This window comes from Microcebus murinus, chromosome 30 (genome assembly GCF_040939455.1).
Source record: "Microcebus murinus isolate Inina chromosome 30, M.murinus_Inina_mat1.0, whole genome shotgun sequence".
Taxonomy (NCBI): Eukaryota; Metazoa; Chordata; class Mammalia; order Primates; family Cheirogaleidae; genus Microcebus; species Microcebus murinus.
The window spans coordinates 5854117-5870143 of NC_134133.1; the positions used below are offsets into that span (position 1 = coordinate 5854117).

Consider the following 16027-nt stretch of genomic DNA (forward strand, 5'->3'; position numbering starts at 1 on the left):
GAGGTTGCTGTGAGCTAGGCTGACGCCATGGCACTCACTCTAGCCTGGGCAACAAAGTGAGACTCTGTCTCAAAAAAAAAAAAAAAAAAAAAAGCCAGAGACTAGGCGAACAAGAAGGAAACATCTATTAGCCTAGGAACACATGTGCAAATGGGAGCATATATGTAAACCAGGACATTGATCATGACTTATATGTAAGGGGGATGAGGCATTGTCAGAACATCGTGGAAGTCTTCACAAGATAACAAGGCTTGAACTGCATCTCTTGAGAGAGGAGTTAGAACCAGTTAAGTGGAGCTAGGATTGGGGAGTGGAAAGGCATACTGGATAGAGAGGTGCAAATACAGAAAACCGTATAGCTGATAAAAATAATGAGTGCTTATTCAACATGCATCATGTGCCAGGTATGATTCTAAGTGCCTTATCTGTGTTAACTCATTCATCCTCCGTACTCCTTATGGGAGAGACGCTATTATTATTCCCATTGTAGAGATGAGCAAACTGAGGCACAGAGAGCTTACAAAACACTCCTGGAAGCCTAACTGGGTTGAGCCAGAGTCTGAGCCCAGGCAGAGGCCATGGTCTTAACTACTCTGCAATTAAATTAACGTGGCTGCAACACAGGCTGAGATGGGGGCGTGAGTAGGCACGGATAGTGGCCGTGTAGACAAGGGACAAGATCCCAAAGGTCTTTCTGTGCCCTGGGAATTCAGATCTCAGACTCTATCTCATGGTCCAGAGGTTCTTCCCTGAAATTGATGCCAACTTTTGCATGCATATGGATTTTTCCAAGGAAAGATTCCGACGGTCTCACCCCCAAATGGTGGCAGAGACCCATCGAGAGCCCTTTAAACCCGGGGACAGCTTGGTGATTTAAGGCCCAGGAAAATCAACACTAGCAGCCATCAAGAAAGGGAACAAAGCAAAACTGGATTTAAAAATTACGGTCCAAGCAGAGATGGGTTTGAAGTTTGGTATATTCAAGGCCTCTTCTAAGCACATCATGTCTCAGTGGCAATCATAGTCATGGTCGTAATTATTTCTCTCCTGACCTTTAAATGTTTCTTGCTACCCTGCCCCTCCCTTTTCAGTTTCCTTAGAGGAAAGAGCACACATGCATAGATGGTCTGCACAAACAACAGTATGGAGGTGGCTCAGCCAACAAATTGGGGCGAGGTGGATTAGTGGGGACTGGCACAGAGACAGCCACTGAGTCCCCTAGTCAGGCTGTGCTTTAAGAATCTACACGACGCTGCAGATGGCATTTTGGTGGACTTATGCTTTCTGTCTGGTGGCATTATTAGAAATTAAATGCTCGGTTTAATTACAGTATCTCAAAAACTAAAAGATGCAAAAGGCTGTTAGTCTATGAAAGAAAAGCTGTGACTTTTGCACATGAATTCTATTATTTTAAATACATTTCCATTTAGACCGTCACACAATCTGAACCCAGAAAGCTCTGAGAAAGTCTACGCTACTATTGCTGCTTTGCCTCAGTTCTTGGCTAAACACTTGCATAATTTCCCGAGCATCATAACGATCCCACTGGAATTCAAAGTAAAACAACTTTTTCGTTCAAACATGCCAAGGATTTGCAAAATCAGACAGATGATGATTTATAGATAGATAGATAGATGAAAGCTAGACATAGACAGAAATAAGTATATAAGTAGGTAGGTAGGTAGATAGATATAAAGAGGTAGAAATAGGTAGCTAGATAGGTAAGTAAGTAGATATATAGAAGGAAGGAAAGGAGGAAAAAAAGATAGATGGGTAGAGGGATGGATAGAGAATGGATGGTTGGATGGATGGATGGGTGGGTACATAGGTAGATATCTCACAGTCTCAGGTGCTATGCTAAGTACTTCATATGGGAGATCTGATTTCATGTTAACCTTAGTCCCATACAGAAGGCTTTATTTTTTCCCCTTTTACCAATGAGGGAGCTAAGATTCAATGATGATAAGTGATTTTCTCAAGCAGGACATGAACTCAAATCTGTCTAAACCCAAACAACACGCTTTTATGTCTCTCTACCATGCAGCCTTTCCAGCGGATGGGGTGAGCACTTGGACAATATCCATTCATTCAGGGGACAAGGTCAAAAGGACCTACAAATTTTACTGTAGGAAGACTACCCAATAACAGAGCAGTCTTTACAGCTGCAGTCCCCAACCCCCGGGCCATGGACCGGTACCAGTGTGTGGCCTGTTAGGGACTACCGGGGTGCAGAACTCCATTACCTCCCCCAACCCCGTCTGTGGAAATATTGTCACCCATGAAACCAGTGCCTGGTGCCAAAAAGGTTGGGGACTGCTGCTTTATGGGAGCACATCGTTGCCAAAATCTTTACATTGCAAAGTCTTTCTGGGGGCAATTGAGACTCCCCGAAATTGACAAAGAACTGGGTTTTTTTTTTCTCTCGCTCTCTAATTGACAGAAACCTTCTAGAGCATTTCAAATCATCCAAAGGGCTTCCACGCAGATTCTGTGGTGTGGAGGCTCTGTGTCTTTCCCTGTCTTTTTGCAAATTTTCTACAGGTCCAAAGCCTGTTGAAAGAGAAATAGACAAGCAAGCTGGCAGTACCAGCTAGCACGGTGCACCTGCTGTCTTCTGCAAGGGACCAGTGCGTGTAAATACCATCCCTGGGTGACAAGATCCAGATGAGGACCATCTTGTGCTTTGTGTCTTATACACGAGGGTCTACATGTTTCTCTTTCCATCCCTTTTGTTTCATTGATGCATAAATCAGGGTTCCAAATTACTCTGTGGATTAGCACCTCATGATACTTTATAAAAAGTGAACGGGGGTAGCAAGGAGAGACATTTTTCAAGCACTGTAACCAAGAAGGATTTTTAGAGGAAGGATGTATTAAAAATATCTGTGAATGCCGGGCGCAGTGGCTCACGCCTGTAATCCTAGCACTTTGGGAGGCCGAGGCGGGCGGATTGCTCAAGGTCAGGAGTTCGAAACCAGCCTGAGCAAGAGAGATACCCCATCTCTACCATAAATAGAAAGAAATTAATCGACCAACTAAAAATATATATACAAAAAAAAAAGAATTAGCCGGGCATGGTGGTGCCTGCCTGTAGTCCCAGCTACTCGGGAGGCTGAGGCAGGAGGATCGCTTGAGCCCCGGAGATTGAGGTTGCTGTGAGCGAGGCTGATGCCACGGCGCTCACTCTAGCCTGGGCAACAAAGTGAGACTCTGTCTCAAAAAAAAAAAAAAAAAAATCTGTGAACCAATATTAAACCAGTGTCTGTCTCTTCTACCAGAAAAAAAAAGATATTATGCTGTAGATTCTCAGTAACTGTGGTTTATTGAGAATTTAATATGTGCTAATTAGTTGTATGCATTTCTCATTTAATTCTCACAATAACCCTATGAGAAAGGTGTTTTATTACCATATTTCTTTTTTTTTTTTTTGAGACAGAGTCTCACTCTGTTGCCTGGGCTAGAGTGCCATGGCATCAGCCTAGCTCACAGCAACCTCAGACTCCTGGGCTCAAGCCATCCTCCTGCCTCAGCCTCCTGAGTAGCTGGGACTACAGGCACGCACCACCATGCCCGGCTAATTTTTTTCTATATTTTCAGTTGTCTGGCTAATTTCTTTCTATTTTTAGTAGAGACGGGATCTCGTTCTTGCTCAGGCTGGTTTCACGTTCTTGCTCACTCCTGATCTTGAGCAATCCTCCTGCCTCGGCCTCCCAGAGTGTTAGGATTATAGGCATGAGCCACCGCACCTGGCCTTATTACCATATTTCATTGAATCTAAAGGCCATAGATTATAAGAGGCACCATTCATATACTCCTAAGAATGAAATAATGCTGGCAACTAAAATTGTGTCATGCCACCAAATGTAAGATGCATCTTGATTTCAGAAATGTTAAAATGTGCCTCTCTCTTACACTCAATGAAATAAGAAAGTATTGTTTTGTGCATGGAAATCCTAAAGTAGAAAGATGTTAAGTAACTTGGCCAAAGTTAAACAGCTGGTTAGTTGCAGAGTCAGAATTGGAACGTGAGCCTATTTAATTTGAAAGCCCACAGTTTCAACTTTGGTATTAGAAAACATTTGTGATTTGTTAGCAGTAAAATTACAAGACCAAAAAGGGGCTTCTTAGTAATCTAATCCCAAACCTTTATTTGACAGGTGAGAAAACCAAATCCTAGAGAAGAGAAGCCAGTTTCAAAGTGAAATGTGTAGTTAGTGACTTTCTAGTCTGTTCTGTGCACTAGTTAGACGCTATCAACACCTCACCGGGCTGCCTTACCTTTCAGCCAAGAGATAATGGTCCCATCCACAGTCCGTTAACTGGCCTGACCTTCCAGTATGACAGCTGTTGACATCTGACATCCTTAAGTAGATGACTCAAAACAAAAAAACAAAAAACATTAACCTCAGGACCAGCCTGAACACCCAGGGATTCGTTATACTCAAAATTCAAATCCCTATCTTGGCTCTTTGGGTTCATTGTTTTTTGTTTCTTGGTTGTTGCAGGGTTTTTGTTTTGGTTTTTCTTTGCTCAGGCTGGAGTACAGTGGCTGTTGGTGGGTACCATCATAACTCACTGCAGCCTTGAACTCCTGGGCTCAAGCGGTCCTCCTGCCTCAGCCTCCTGAGTAGCCGCGACTATAGGGGTGTGACATCATACGCAGCTTCCACCAGGTTTTTTAAGCTCTGTGACCTCACTTTTATTTTCTGTACAAGGTGCTATTAATGGTTCCGCCACCACAGGGTGGTTGTCCCAAAGATTAAAATATATGCTCCAAATAAAGCTCTTAGCTCAATGCCTGGCACATAGTAAGTAGTCATTATATATATAAGCTGTGATTATTTGTTCTATATTATTTAAGAGGACACCCTTCCAAATCCAAATGTATAGTATAGACAAGTATAGACATATCGTTTGATTTCAGAAACGAAACATCAAACAGTACTTCTCAAACGTTAATGTCTCTCTGAATCCCCAAGGATCTTTTTGAAATGTGGGTTCTGACTCAGGAGGTCAGAATGGAGGCCAAAGGCTGGACCCCCAAGAACAGCTGACTGGAGTGTTCCCCAGCTCTGTTGCAATGTTCACCTGTATTCATCTCCCCTCCAAGTGCCCCAAGATCCTGCCCAAGAGAGCTTGTGGCCCTGTGCAAAAAAGTTTATGTGATCACTAGGTCGATACATAATAGTACTGTTGAATCAGTACTCATGCAATAGCAAGTGGCTGTAAGGAAAAAAAAAAAAAACAACTCAACTTGCTTAAGCAAGAAAAGGGAATTTTTTGGCCCATGAAACTATGAAATTCCTGCAGGAGTTGACCTAAAGAATTTTTTTTAGTGTGTTTTCTTATCTCCAACAGCTGGCAGGCTTCTTTACTGTGACTAGGGGTCATGGTAGAGGTTTGGGGGGCAATATGGCCACAGAGAGCACCAGTCTTTTATCCCAGTTAATGACTCTAGGAGAAAAAGAGTTTTTCTCTCCAAGCAACTGTATAAAATTTTAGAGAAGAATCTCATTGGCCCAGCCTAGGTCACATGCTAATCCCTGAGCCAATCACAACACCCATAACGGTGTTGGTTGCTATGGCTGACCAGGCATGGCTCACGTGACTGTCCCTATAGGACATATTCTTTGACATTCTCACCAGAACACCCTGGAGTGCAGGAGAGACAATTTCCCCTGAGGGAAGGTTATTGCACATACAAAGGCAACAGATTCTACGACAGTGTCCATCCAGAAATAAGCTCACTTTTCTTAGGTGCAACAGCTCAGCCCTAGGGGAAAGGGTGGTTTGAAATACAAAGATACCAAATCGGAGAAGAAAAATATCATAAGAGCATTATTTCTTCCCTTAATTTAAATTACATTTTTATTAGTTTAGACAAAAGGTATTTTTAATTATCTGAAATCATTTTTAATTGCATTAAGACACTTGAAGTTATCCTCCGGCTTGAAAGTGTAAACTGTGATGTTTACTATTCAGCAATTCAGCTTAGTACATTTGCTAAGTAACCAGGGGCTTTGGGCAAGAGATGAAAGTTCCTGTTGCAGTTTATATGTATGTTGCAAACAGACAGCGTTTTCTTTTCCCTAAAAGCACTGCAAGTACCCACTGAGGATTCCCTTCCACCAATATTTGAGGACCTTCCCCAGCCCAGGCACTGCTCTAGGCTCTAGAAATACAGAATTCAGAGTGGGAGACAGACATATATATAATTTGTTCTTATTAAGGGCCCCAGAATGCTCAAGTAGAGGAATTGACAGAGGAGCTGGGCCTTTGGTATGAAAGGAAACTCTTGTTATGGCACATGAAGGCAGAGCCATTGCTATGAAGGAGATCTCTCAAAGGTTTTTGAGCAGGGAGGTGACAAGCTCAGATGTGTGATTTACAGAGATCGCTCTGACTGCTCCGTAGAGAAGAGGCAAGGGACTGAGGGCTTGGAGGCTTTAGTGACAGTTGAGGTGGAAGTGATGAGATCTTACCCAGGGGTCATGAGATCACCCCTGGGCAAGAGTGTGGGCAAGTGATCTAGGACCATGGGGCATAAAGTCGAGAGACATTTTGAAGGTACAGTGAGCAGGCTCTGCCACCTACCGTGTTTCCCCGAAAATAAGCCCTCCCCATAAAATAAGCCCTGGCAGGATTTCTAAGCATGTGCACAATAGAAACCCTACCCTGAAAATAAGCCCTAGTGATGGGTGTGGCTATGAAAATAAGCCCTAGTGATGGGCGTGGCGATGAAAATAAGCCTTAGTGACAGGGGTGGCTATGAAAATAAGCCTTAGTGACAGGGGTGGCTATGCAGTGCATCTGCACAACCCATGCATGTCGTTGTGGGGCAGGAAAGAACACGAGCAGCCCTTCTCATCTGCCCCGTGAGAGCTCTAGTGCTCGACATGAGAGATCAGGACCAATGGTCCTAAAGGAAATAGAGTCGCAAGACATTCAGGATGGAATTGGGGATTTGGAGAGTGATGATGATGTTCCAGAAGAAGACGACTTCACTCTATTTGAATCGATGTAGATGGTTGTACCGTACTTAAAAAAAAAAATAACACATCCCCTGAAAATAAGCCCTAGGGTGTGTTCTTGAGGAAAAATAAATATAAGACCCTGTCTTATTTTCGGGAAACATGGTCTGTCCTTATAGAGAGGAGACAAAGATGGCTTCAGTGAAAAGAGTAGAAAAAGTGATCCAGGATTCATCTAACAGCGTTTATTAACATACACTTCGTACTGTCCTAGAGAAGGAATGTTCTGGAAGGGACTGGGTCATGGGCATTCAAGGGGATGGAGCATATATAGTGCTCCATCTAAAGAAATTGCATTGAGTTTCAACCCTGTGTGTCTTTGGCCCATGTAGCCATCATTTTAGGAAGCTAGGGTACTCTGAACAGCGTGCTGCAGCTAATCTCAGCTTTCTGTTCCTACTCTAGCTTTTATCTGTCCCCCCCACCCCCAAATCATAGCAAATCTCTACAGGCTAGTTATTTCCTGTAATAGCATAATACAAACACTGGCATCTTCAGCAACACATCAGTGGGCTGGAGATTGGTAATAAGTGGGTTTTCCATCAATCATATTCATCCCCTCATATGATATTTCAGGGACTGGCAGTCGCTTGCTGGAATCAGGGATGGTCAGGTTATTTCAGGGCTAATTGGAGTGTCCCTGGCTCCTGGATGCATCTCTTCCTTGGCTTAGCTAAGCACGCAGAGGAATTCTCTTTTTGTTTTTCTGCAGTCACATTTAACTCTCTCTCTGGAAGCCAAGCAGATTTAATTGTGTAAACATGAGCAATGGTAATTGGATAAATGGAGTTGGAAACCAAGGTATGATGTTTTTGTTTTGCTCTGCGAGGGGAAAAAAAATAGGGAGCTTGTTTTTCTGTGGTGGCAAACCTCACTGTCAGAATTCTGGACAGACAGTTGGCAGGAGGAAATCCCTTTATGAATTTCTCATCGAGACCCGTGTAGCTGAAATGCGTGTGTCTGCCGCCTCATGGGTTATGGATCAACCCCGGGGCGCCTCATTGTTTTCTTGAAGTGTTTCTCTGCACAGGTTCAGTTATCTGGGTGAGAGGAAGGAAGGAAGTTTCCATGAGAATTGTACACTCAGGTAACATGCATTCATCGAAAGAGCCATGAGAATGTGTAACCAGAGATGTAGCTAACTTTAGGCAGTGCTGTAGGTGGAAAACCAGCTTTTCACAAAATATAAAACATGGAGTACTTTCTTTTTATGATGAAAGGATCACTAGTTGCCTTCTTTTAAATAGCTATCATTTAAAACCGGCTTGTCCAAATTCTATTTACACATAATTTTCCCCAAAAAATTTAAATAAGAGGAAACTGGTAAAAAAAAATATATATATATATATATTATTTTTTGTCCTGTATTCTAAACATTGAGATGGTCCAACAAGAAAAGGATCTCATCAACTCTTGCTTTTAATAGATGGTTTTGCCAGAATATTATATTTATCCATATTTCTCAATCTTTTATTATTATTATTATTAATGTCACTAGAATTCCATTTCCTATATGCCTGCAGTAAAATTCATTTTCTCCGTTGAAAATTCAGGCAAACCAAGAAGCAAACTTGGCATGGAGCATGTCCCTCTTGCCATACGGATTGCAGGATAAAGCAGGACTATTAGAAAGGAGCAGGTCCGAGGTTAATGAGACGCTCATTAAAGAGAGAGAATTCTGGAACCTGGATCGAAGGAGAGGCTATTGTTATAGGATGTTTGCTGTGCTGATATTGTAAACCACATGACAGATGGGTCAAGTGCTGATTACGGTATTCTAACATTTGGAATAGCAAGTAACATATTTGATAAGCTGGCAAGTTTTTATATATGATTCAATCCACAATATAAAAGCCACGAGAATTCCAAGTCGAAAATAATTAAATGAGCTGGAAACAATCAGATACCACACATTTTTTCCCCCAAATGACAGATTTTGACATGTTGAAATTCCACAAAGGGAGCGAGAATACTCCCTAGCTCGCCTTGAACTAATAACGGCCCTTCTTCTGGTTTTGCAAAGCAATCCATTCCAGCTCTCTCCCAATGTGGAGGAAATGACAAACATTTCTAGGCACCGTAAGCTTTGCAGAGATCTGTTCCATACATTGTTGCATCTGCTCTCATCAGCAAGATACACAGAAAAGATACTAATATTCTCGATTTATAGACGAGGAACCCAAAGCACAGAGAAGTTTATGTAGCAAGAGCACGGTTACGTGGAAAGTAAGTAGCATATGGAGGAAAAGAAGCCAGATCTTCCCACTAGTGGTCCATCCAGTCCTGTCTCTGGTCGTCTTGAAAGAAGCATCAGCTATTATGAACACATAGGTCTTCTTCGTTGTGCAAAGCGTATCTTCTTTCTGTGTATGCCGCTGCCCCCGTTGTTCGTGTCTATCCGTCTGGATAAAGCATCAGTATTTGCAGGCAGCCTCTGAGTGTCTCTGTAGGGCCAGTGCTGGTGACACTGGTAAGAGTCCTTGTCAAACAATGTCACACCTCCGTACTGTTTGAAGTGACGCCGAGAGAGCAGCAGCCCTCCATTCGTGTTTTATCATTTTTGCTTGTTTGGTTGTTCTTTTCAGAGTTTGTCATCTTGTCAACCTTCGTTAAAGTCACTTTTGTCTCTTTACTTTTTTATACTGTCTCTCTTCACCTACCTGAGCAGCTTCCCTGCCGCCTCCTGGGCCTCCTCCTCCACCCATTCAAATGCAGACCAGCATGTTATATCAGAGGCTCAAAGGCATGCCTAGGCCAAAATCAAGTACCGTAAACTTCTATCATTCCTTTACTCAGCAGTTCTCTAGCTTAGTTCGCTTTTCTGTTCACTTTTCTTCTTGAAATTTTGTTTCCGTTTGGAATACTAACCTGAGGCTCAGGCTCTCGAGTTGAATGCTGTAGGTTTTGAGATATTCAAAAGAGAGCGTTTATTTCCAAATGTCCACATTTTTCTTTTTGTCTAGCTATGTCTGACATATGCAACATTTTCAAATCTCAATGTCAGCACAAAATAACATTGTTGTTGCATAACATTTTGCATGACAATTTTTTTTTATATGTTATGAGCCTCAAATCTGTTGTAATGAAATGTTTCCTAAGTAGAGTGTATTTTTAGTTCCCTTGCATCAGTGCTCCAGCTAGCGCAAGGTTGGGGGACAGGAATATTGCCATACATTTCAAGACAGCGGAAGTGACAAAAAAAAAATTATTTCTAAGCACAAATTTCTCCTTGACCTCTGTTGGGGGAGGGAGGAAGTGCTGAAGGATTTTGCACAATATTTTCTTTAAAGACAACATCTTAGACGAGTCAATTTTTAGTATCTTTTTTTTTTTTTTTGAATCATTTAGCTAGTAAATCGGCTACGCAAATGAACAGGAAAGTAGTGCTCTGTCTCACTGAAGTGAGACAGATGACGGAACCACAGCTAATTAATAGTAAATGAAAGTCCAGCCACGTGCATTCATTGGCAGATCAAGTGTTCTAGATTAAAGGGTCCTTAACTTGCTGACGTCAATGGTTGCATGTTAAAGTAAAATTGCAAAAGGTTTTATTAAACATACTGTCTGTATATATACATCAGGCATACACATATCTGTGTACCTGTGCACACACTCATAGAATGGCTGCGTGCCCATGCACACTTTATGTGTATCTATTGATATCGATTGTAGTCAATCTAAGAGTACTGCATATTAAAACAAATCTTCAGGTGGTCCTCGCTTAAGCATCTTGGATTTCTCCAACCATAAAAATAATCCGCACTTTTCAAAGAAATGCACGTGAAAGTCTTGGCGGGAATTATTTTACCTCTGCGGCACGTGTCACATACAGCCAGAGTTCCCCTCGATTTGGGTAAGCGTTCTACCCAAAAAGACAATGCTCCCTATTTTTAAAGCAAGAGATTTCAAAGATGTGCCCCAAGTGGGAGTTCTTGCAGATTTGTATTAATGTGCAGGCTTGTCTGCTTACTAGAAAATGTATGTATGTAAGTGTGTGATGTGCGTATGTGGGTGTATGTGTCAAAACGGTAATACGCATAGGATGAGGAATTTGCAAATTGATGTGTAAATGTGAATATCAACTAACAAAAAAAGAGTAGCCTATGCATATTTACTATCAAAATGCAAATACCTCACTCTACACATATTACCCAAACATATATACACAGTATGTTTGTAGAAATGCCTGAAAGTCTCCTAAAGGAAATTATGACAGTCTATTTATGAAATTCCAAGTAGGTCAGGTGCCCCAAAAGTACAGATGTCAATCTTGTCACCCATTCTTTCTCCAATATGTGTTACACTGGTCCAGGCAATGAGCCGTCAGCATCTTCTAAACTCCCATGTCTCCTTCTCTGAGTGTGGGCCATTTTCTGCCTGATCTGCAAACTTAGGTTCCCCCTGGCCCCATGTTCGTGTTCTAACCAGACCAAACACATTCTCACCGGGCATGGAAGAGATAACAGAGCTTTCTATTGACCTGAACCCAGAATGCCCATTTTCACACCCGCCAGCAGGCCTTGTTGGACTAATAATTTCAACACTCGGCTAATCTCACCCAGTCTTATCCACCATCCTTAGCTCTCATTGGCTAGAACACTCTTTTTTGCATAAGTGTTTCACTGAATTTAGTTTTCATTATGAAATCCTAAATCACTGATGATCTGATATGTTCATCACCTATCTCAGAAAAATGTCTAAAGAAAAATAGGAGGCCTTTTAAAAAAAAAAAATAGCAATCTCCTACAATTTTGTTTAAATCCACCCCTCCCCACATCTGCCAAAAAAAGAAAAAGAAAACAAAACTTCCTATGAAGTATTAGGTAATTCTCTCTAGCAAGAAACATCCTGAAGCTTAAAACATATCTGTTTCAGATGAAGAGATGGAAGTAAGTTTTGGCAGCCCTTTTGCAAACATATATACTTACTTATAGAGTTCTGCTGAATAATCTCTATTTCATTATACTCTGTGTGCTCTATTAGCTCTGAGACTTGAAGTTTGAAGGGGGCTAGGTGTGAAATACAAGCCCCCTTGTGTGTTCAGAGTGGTTGAATTTAGGCAATTTCATTGGCTAAGAAAACCTTTATGTTTTAAATGTTATTCTTTTCACCAAGGAAAAAAATTTATAATTTTTGGTGACCTAATGGCATTGCCAAACATTCATGAAGTCAGCTCTAGAAAGGGTGCAATATGAGCCAGGGTTCAGTTTCTCCTTGAGCTGGGTAAAAAACACAGCCCTTTCAACTTAAGAGAAACTAAAAACAAAGAAAAAAAAATGGACTACATTGTGGTTGCAACTTAACTGGTGAAATTTCAATCATAGCGACCCGTGGGGCAGACTATCACCACCTGTTCAATAATCTACTCCCAACACCCTTTTAAGAATTCTATCCTGCATTCTATATATTGGCCCAGGAATGTCCAGTTTTTCTTTTCCATCTCCTCCCTAGACAACTTGAAACAGATAGACCTTTGAATCTGCTTTTTCAAAATGAACATTCCAATACCTGTTAAACATGCAGACCTGCAATGAAAAACCATGCTCTGGTTTTGAAAGGCTAGTAACCAATCTAAAAAAATAAATAAATAAACAAAAAAAAACATAGCAGCCATCAAGATTAAACTTCCCACTCAGGTAGCATGAACACAGTCTAGAGAGTGATGTAAGATAGTACTTTTATGCTGTCTTTAAAGAACATGTGTACAAAATGTCACTAAATTTGAAATGGGCTGTCATAGACTTAATATAGTTTCGTATGCAAATTTGAAGCTGGAGCACTGCTTTTTCCTAATATGTATTATAATGATGGTGATAATAATAATAATAAAATGGCTTTATGGTTTGCTCACTACTAATTACATGGCACTTAACATTTGCATGAAACTTTTTAATAAATTTGATAACTATTCAAAACTTCTTACCCACTAGTTCTAATGGCCAACCAAACTAGCCTGCCGCTTTCGCTGAATTTTAACACGAATTCTTGTACTACAGAAAATGTAGGCCGGTTAATCACTCCCGCCAAAAAACTTGAAGACACAATACGTCTTGCTGAACTAGTCATTGAAGTTCTTCAACAAAATGAGGAGCACCACGCAGAGGTGAGCAGGCTCGGCTGGGAAATGTCTCTTGGTATCTTTTAGCTGAGGTTGCAGAGCTGATCCTGCCGGCTGGGTGGTCAATAAGATGCCTTAACACCCCTTTTCTTTTAACTGGGCTTGCAAAGAGAAGGAAAGTGGAAGTTTTGCAAGGAGAAGTCTTTGGAAGGTTGTTTGAAACAACCAAAAAGTGGTTGCGTGTTGTACATTTCAGCGTAAGTTGTCAGATGTTTCTAGCAACGAGCAAATGAGGTGAGTGCTTCTTAATTACTCAAGCAGCATCTGGTTGCCATTGTCCAAAACACACACACAATATTTTTTGGTTTTTCTGTGGTTGTTTTTGTTGCCACCACTGTTGTTTTTATTAGTTCTTTGGTATGTGAATCACAGGGTCATCTTTATGAATTTATCTCTGTATCTTACACTGCTTGTACTACAGTCTTCATTTTTTTTTAACCTCAGATTGCCTGGGTTGCTAAGCGCAGTGATAGAAGCAAATTATTCTGTGTTGTTCAACGTGTCGATTCTCCAGCATACACCTAAATAGATGTAGCTTATTTTTTTTTTCTCACAAACTACTATCAAAATGATCCTTTTGGTAATTTGAAGCCAAGGGATTTGAAAGCTAACTAAATCCCAAACCTATAAGGACTTAAACAACCCAACCCTTTCAAGAAAAGATTCCAAGATTTCATGATGGTTAAACTGTGGTATCAATGCTTGTTTTAAAACTGAGTTTTAAAATCACCTCTCTTAAAATAACCTTTTGGAAAATCACACTTAATTCCCACTCTTCCTCTGCATTCAGATCTACAGCAAAATGGGGGGGGGGGGAATGGGGCATTTCATAAAAGCAATTCTCAAGCATCTAAACATGATCATCCCCATGACTAAATGAAAATTGGACAGTATAGTTAAATAATATACAATACACCATAAATCCAACCGTCCCGACTAATGCCTGATTGCATATTTAAATTTCCTCCTTGTTTCTCTACTGTTCCATTCGATCTTGGCTGATCGTGGCAGGGGAAAGAGGTATGTGACCAAGCCGAATGAACCAGCCACCTACTGTCATACTCTGTGCATGCCCTTCCGGTACCATGTCTTCTCATGGGACTTTTCCTGGTGCTCCTGCTTTCTAACACTGACCCAAGGAATGTAACAGCAACTTCTAGTGGACTGCTTGTGAGATGAGTGGCCCCCAGTCCCACGGCAGGGTTAATGTGGGGTGATTCTCTTGTGCGTGCATGAAGCAATTGATATAACTTAACGACGACTGCAGTTACATCCTGCCACACGCCTCCTACCTGCCTGGATTCTGTCCTTAGCCTGGTGTAGTTCCCCATGTCTGTCTGTACTTACCTTTTATTACAGCAGATGAGTCCCGGACTTAGTAACCAGTAGCTTGCCGGAGTGACACTAATCTTCCTCTACAACTGTCTGTATGTGAATGGTATATACAGTATTTATATATAGAGAGAGTGCTGAAGAATTGTGATCTCCCTGAAATCCCTCTAAGAATGGGGTGACAACCCCCCCAGAGGCAGGTCTTACTAACTTATACAGCACCTAGCAACAGTGCCCAGAGGTGACAGAGAGAAGGGGGGGCCAGGTTGACAACCTCCAAACATATAAACCTAGGACTAACTTCCAGGCACATAAAATTCATTTGGGTTCGATTTTTTTTCCCTACACTATCTTATATGATATTCTTTTCAGATTGGGGGCACTTAGAGTTCGAGTGATGGTAAGTGTGTTCTTTCTGGCAATCTTTGAAGTTATCTCCAGAGACCTGCAGGGGCTCTGGGCTGCCCTCTTCTTTTTTGAATGGTGGCAGTTTTCCCCATGACACTTGACCAAATCTGCACATTTTTGAAGGCAGGGATTTGAAGAGGATGGTTTTTCTGAGTTACAGTTGTGCTTTTATGTGAGATCGTTGAAACAGAAAAATGACAGATACACTTGATTTATAATCAAGTTATTTTCTGAGGCTTCCAGGGGTTAAGAAAGGATGTATATTTTCCTAAATTACTCCAAAGAGGCACCAAAGGAAAGTTTGTATCCCAAAGGAGGCATTGTTCACTTTTCCAAAAAGCACTTTCTCGCTAAATGCTAATCATCATCCTAAGCTGTTTTAATAACCGTCATCATGAAATATTTTCAATCTTAACCTATTCAAAAGCCATTCAGAGTAAATAAATCAGGTAGACATAAACTCAATTCTGTTCCCATTACTAACGTTAGAAATTCGTAACGAAATCTTCAACATACTTTGGAGATCTGGAGACCAAAAAAATTTTTTTAGATAAATGTAGAGAAGTATTTCCTTTCACAAATTAGTAATTTCACCCAATCACAAAGTCTTATCACTCAGTCAATCAAAAGCTATCTATTGAGCATCTTCTATCTGCTGAGCACAGAGGCAACTACCTTGGTGCTTTTTGAAGGACAAGAGGACAGAAGGCAGCCTTGGGCTTCAAGCAATAAAACGCAGAGTGGCCGGCAGCTTAGGTCGTGTGCCAGGGAAATGTGGGCTTGAATTCCAACTTTGCCTCTTCCTTACCCTGTGATCTCAACCTGGCTACTTAACCCCCCTTATCCTGTAAATCGAAGATAATAAAAGGATGATCCTTGTTAGGCTGGAAGGCCACATTAAGCATCACTTCTGATATTACGCCTGGCACATAGTAAGCGCTCCACGAAGCTTGGCTGTTACGTTATTAGGAACAAATTGCTAAGGAAACAAAACATAGGAATATCTAATCATTATAAGGACAAAACCCATGTGGCAAGTACCAAAGGAATGGAACAGACAGAATGTCTTCAAAGGAGAGTGGATTCATTGCAAGGTAGAATGGTCCAGAAAGGCACCATCTCCTGTTCTCAAAATCCA

The 16027-nt window shown here is 41.3% G+C and overlaps 1 protein-coding gene across 5 annotated transcripts in view; it reads left to right on the top strand.

The window, feature by feature from the left end:
* CADPS (calcium dependent secretion activator) overlaps window positions 1-16027 on the top strand; it is a 483222-nt gene that overhangs the window by 358063 nt on the left and 109132 nt on the right. For all 5 annotated transcript variants that reach the window (XM_075998810.1, XM_075998808.1, XM_020284645.2 and 2 more), the window contains one exon: window positions 13028-13134. In XM_075998810.1, coding sequence (XP_075854925.1) covers window positions 13028-13134 — 107 coding nt within the window. The remainder of the gene's footprint in view (window positions 1-13027; window positions 13135-16027) is intronic.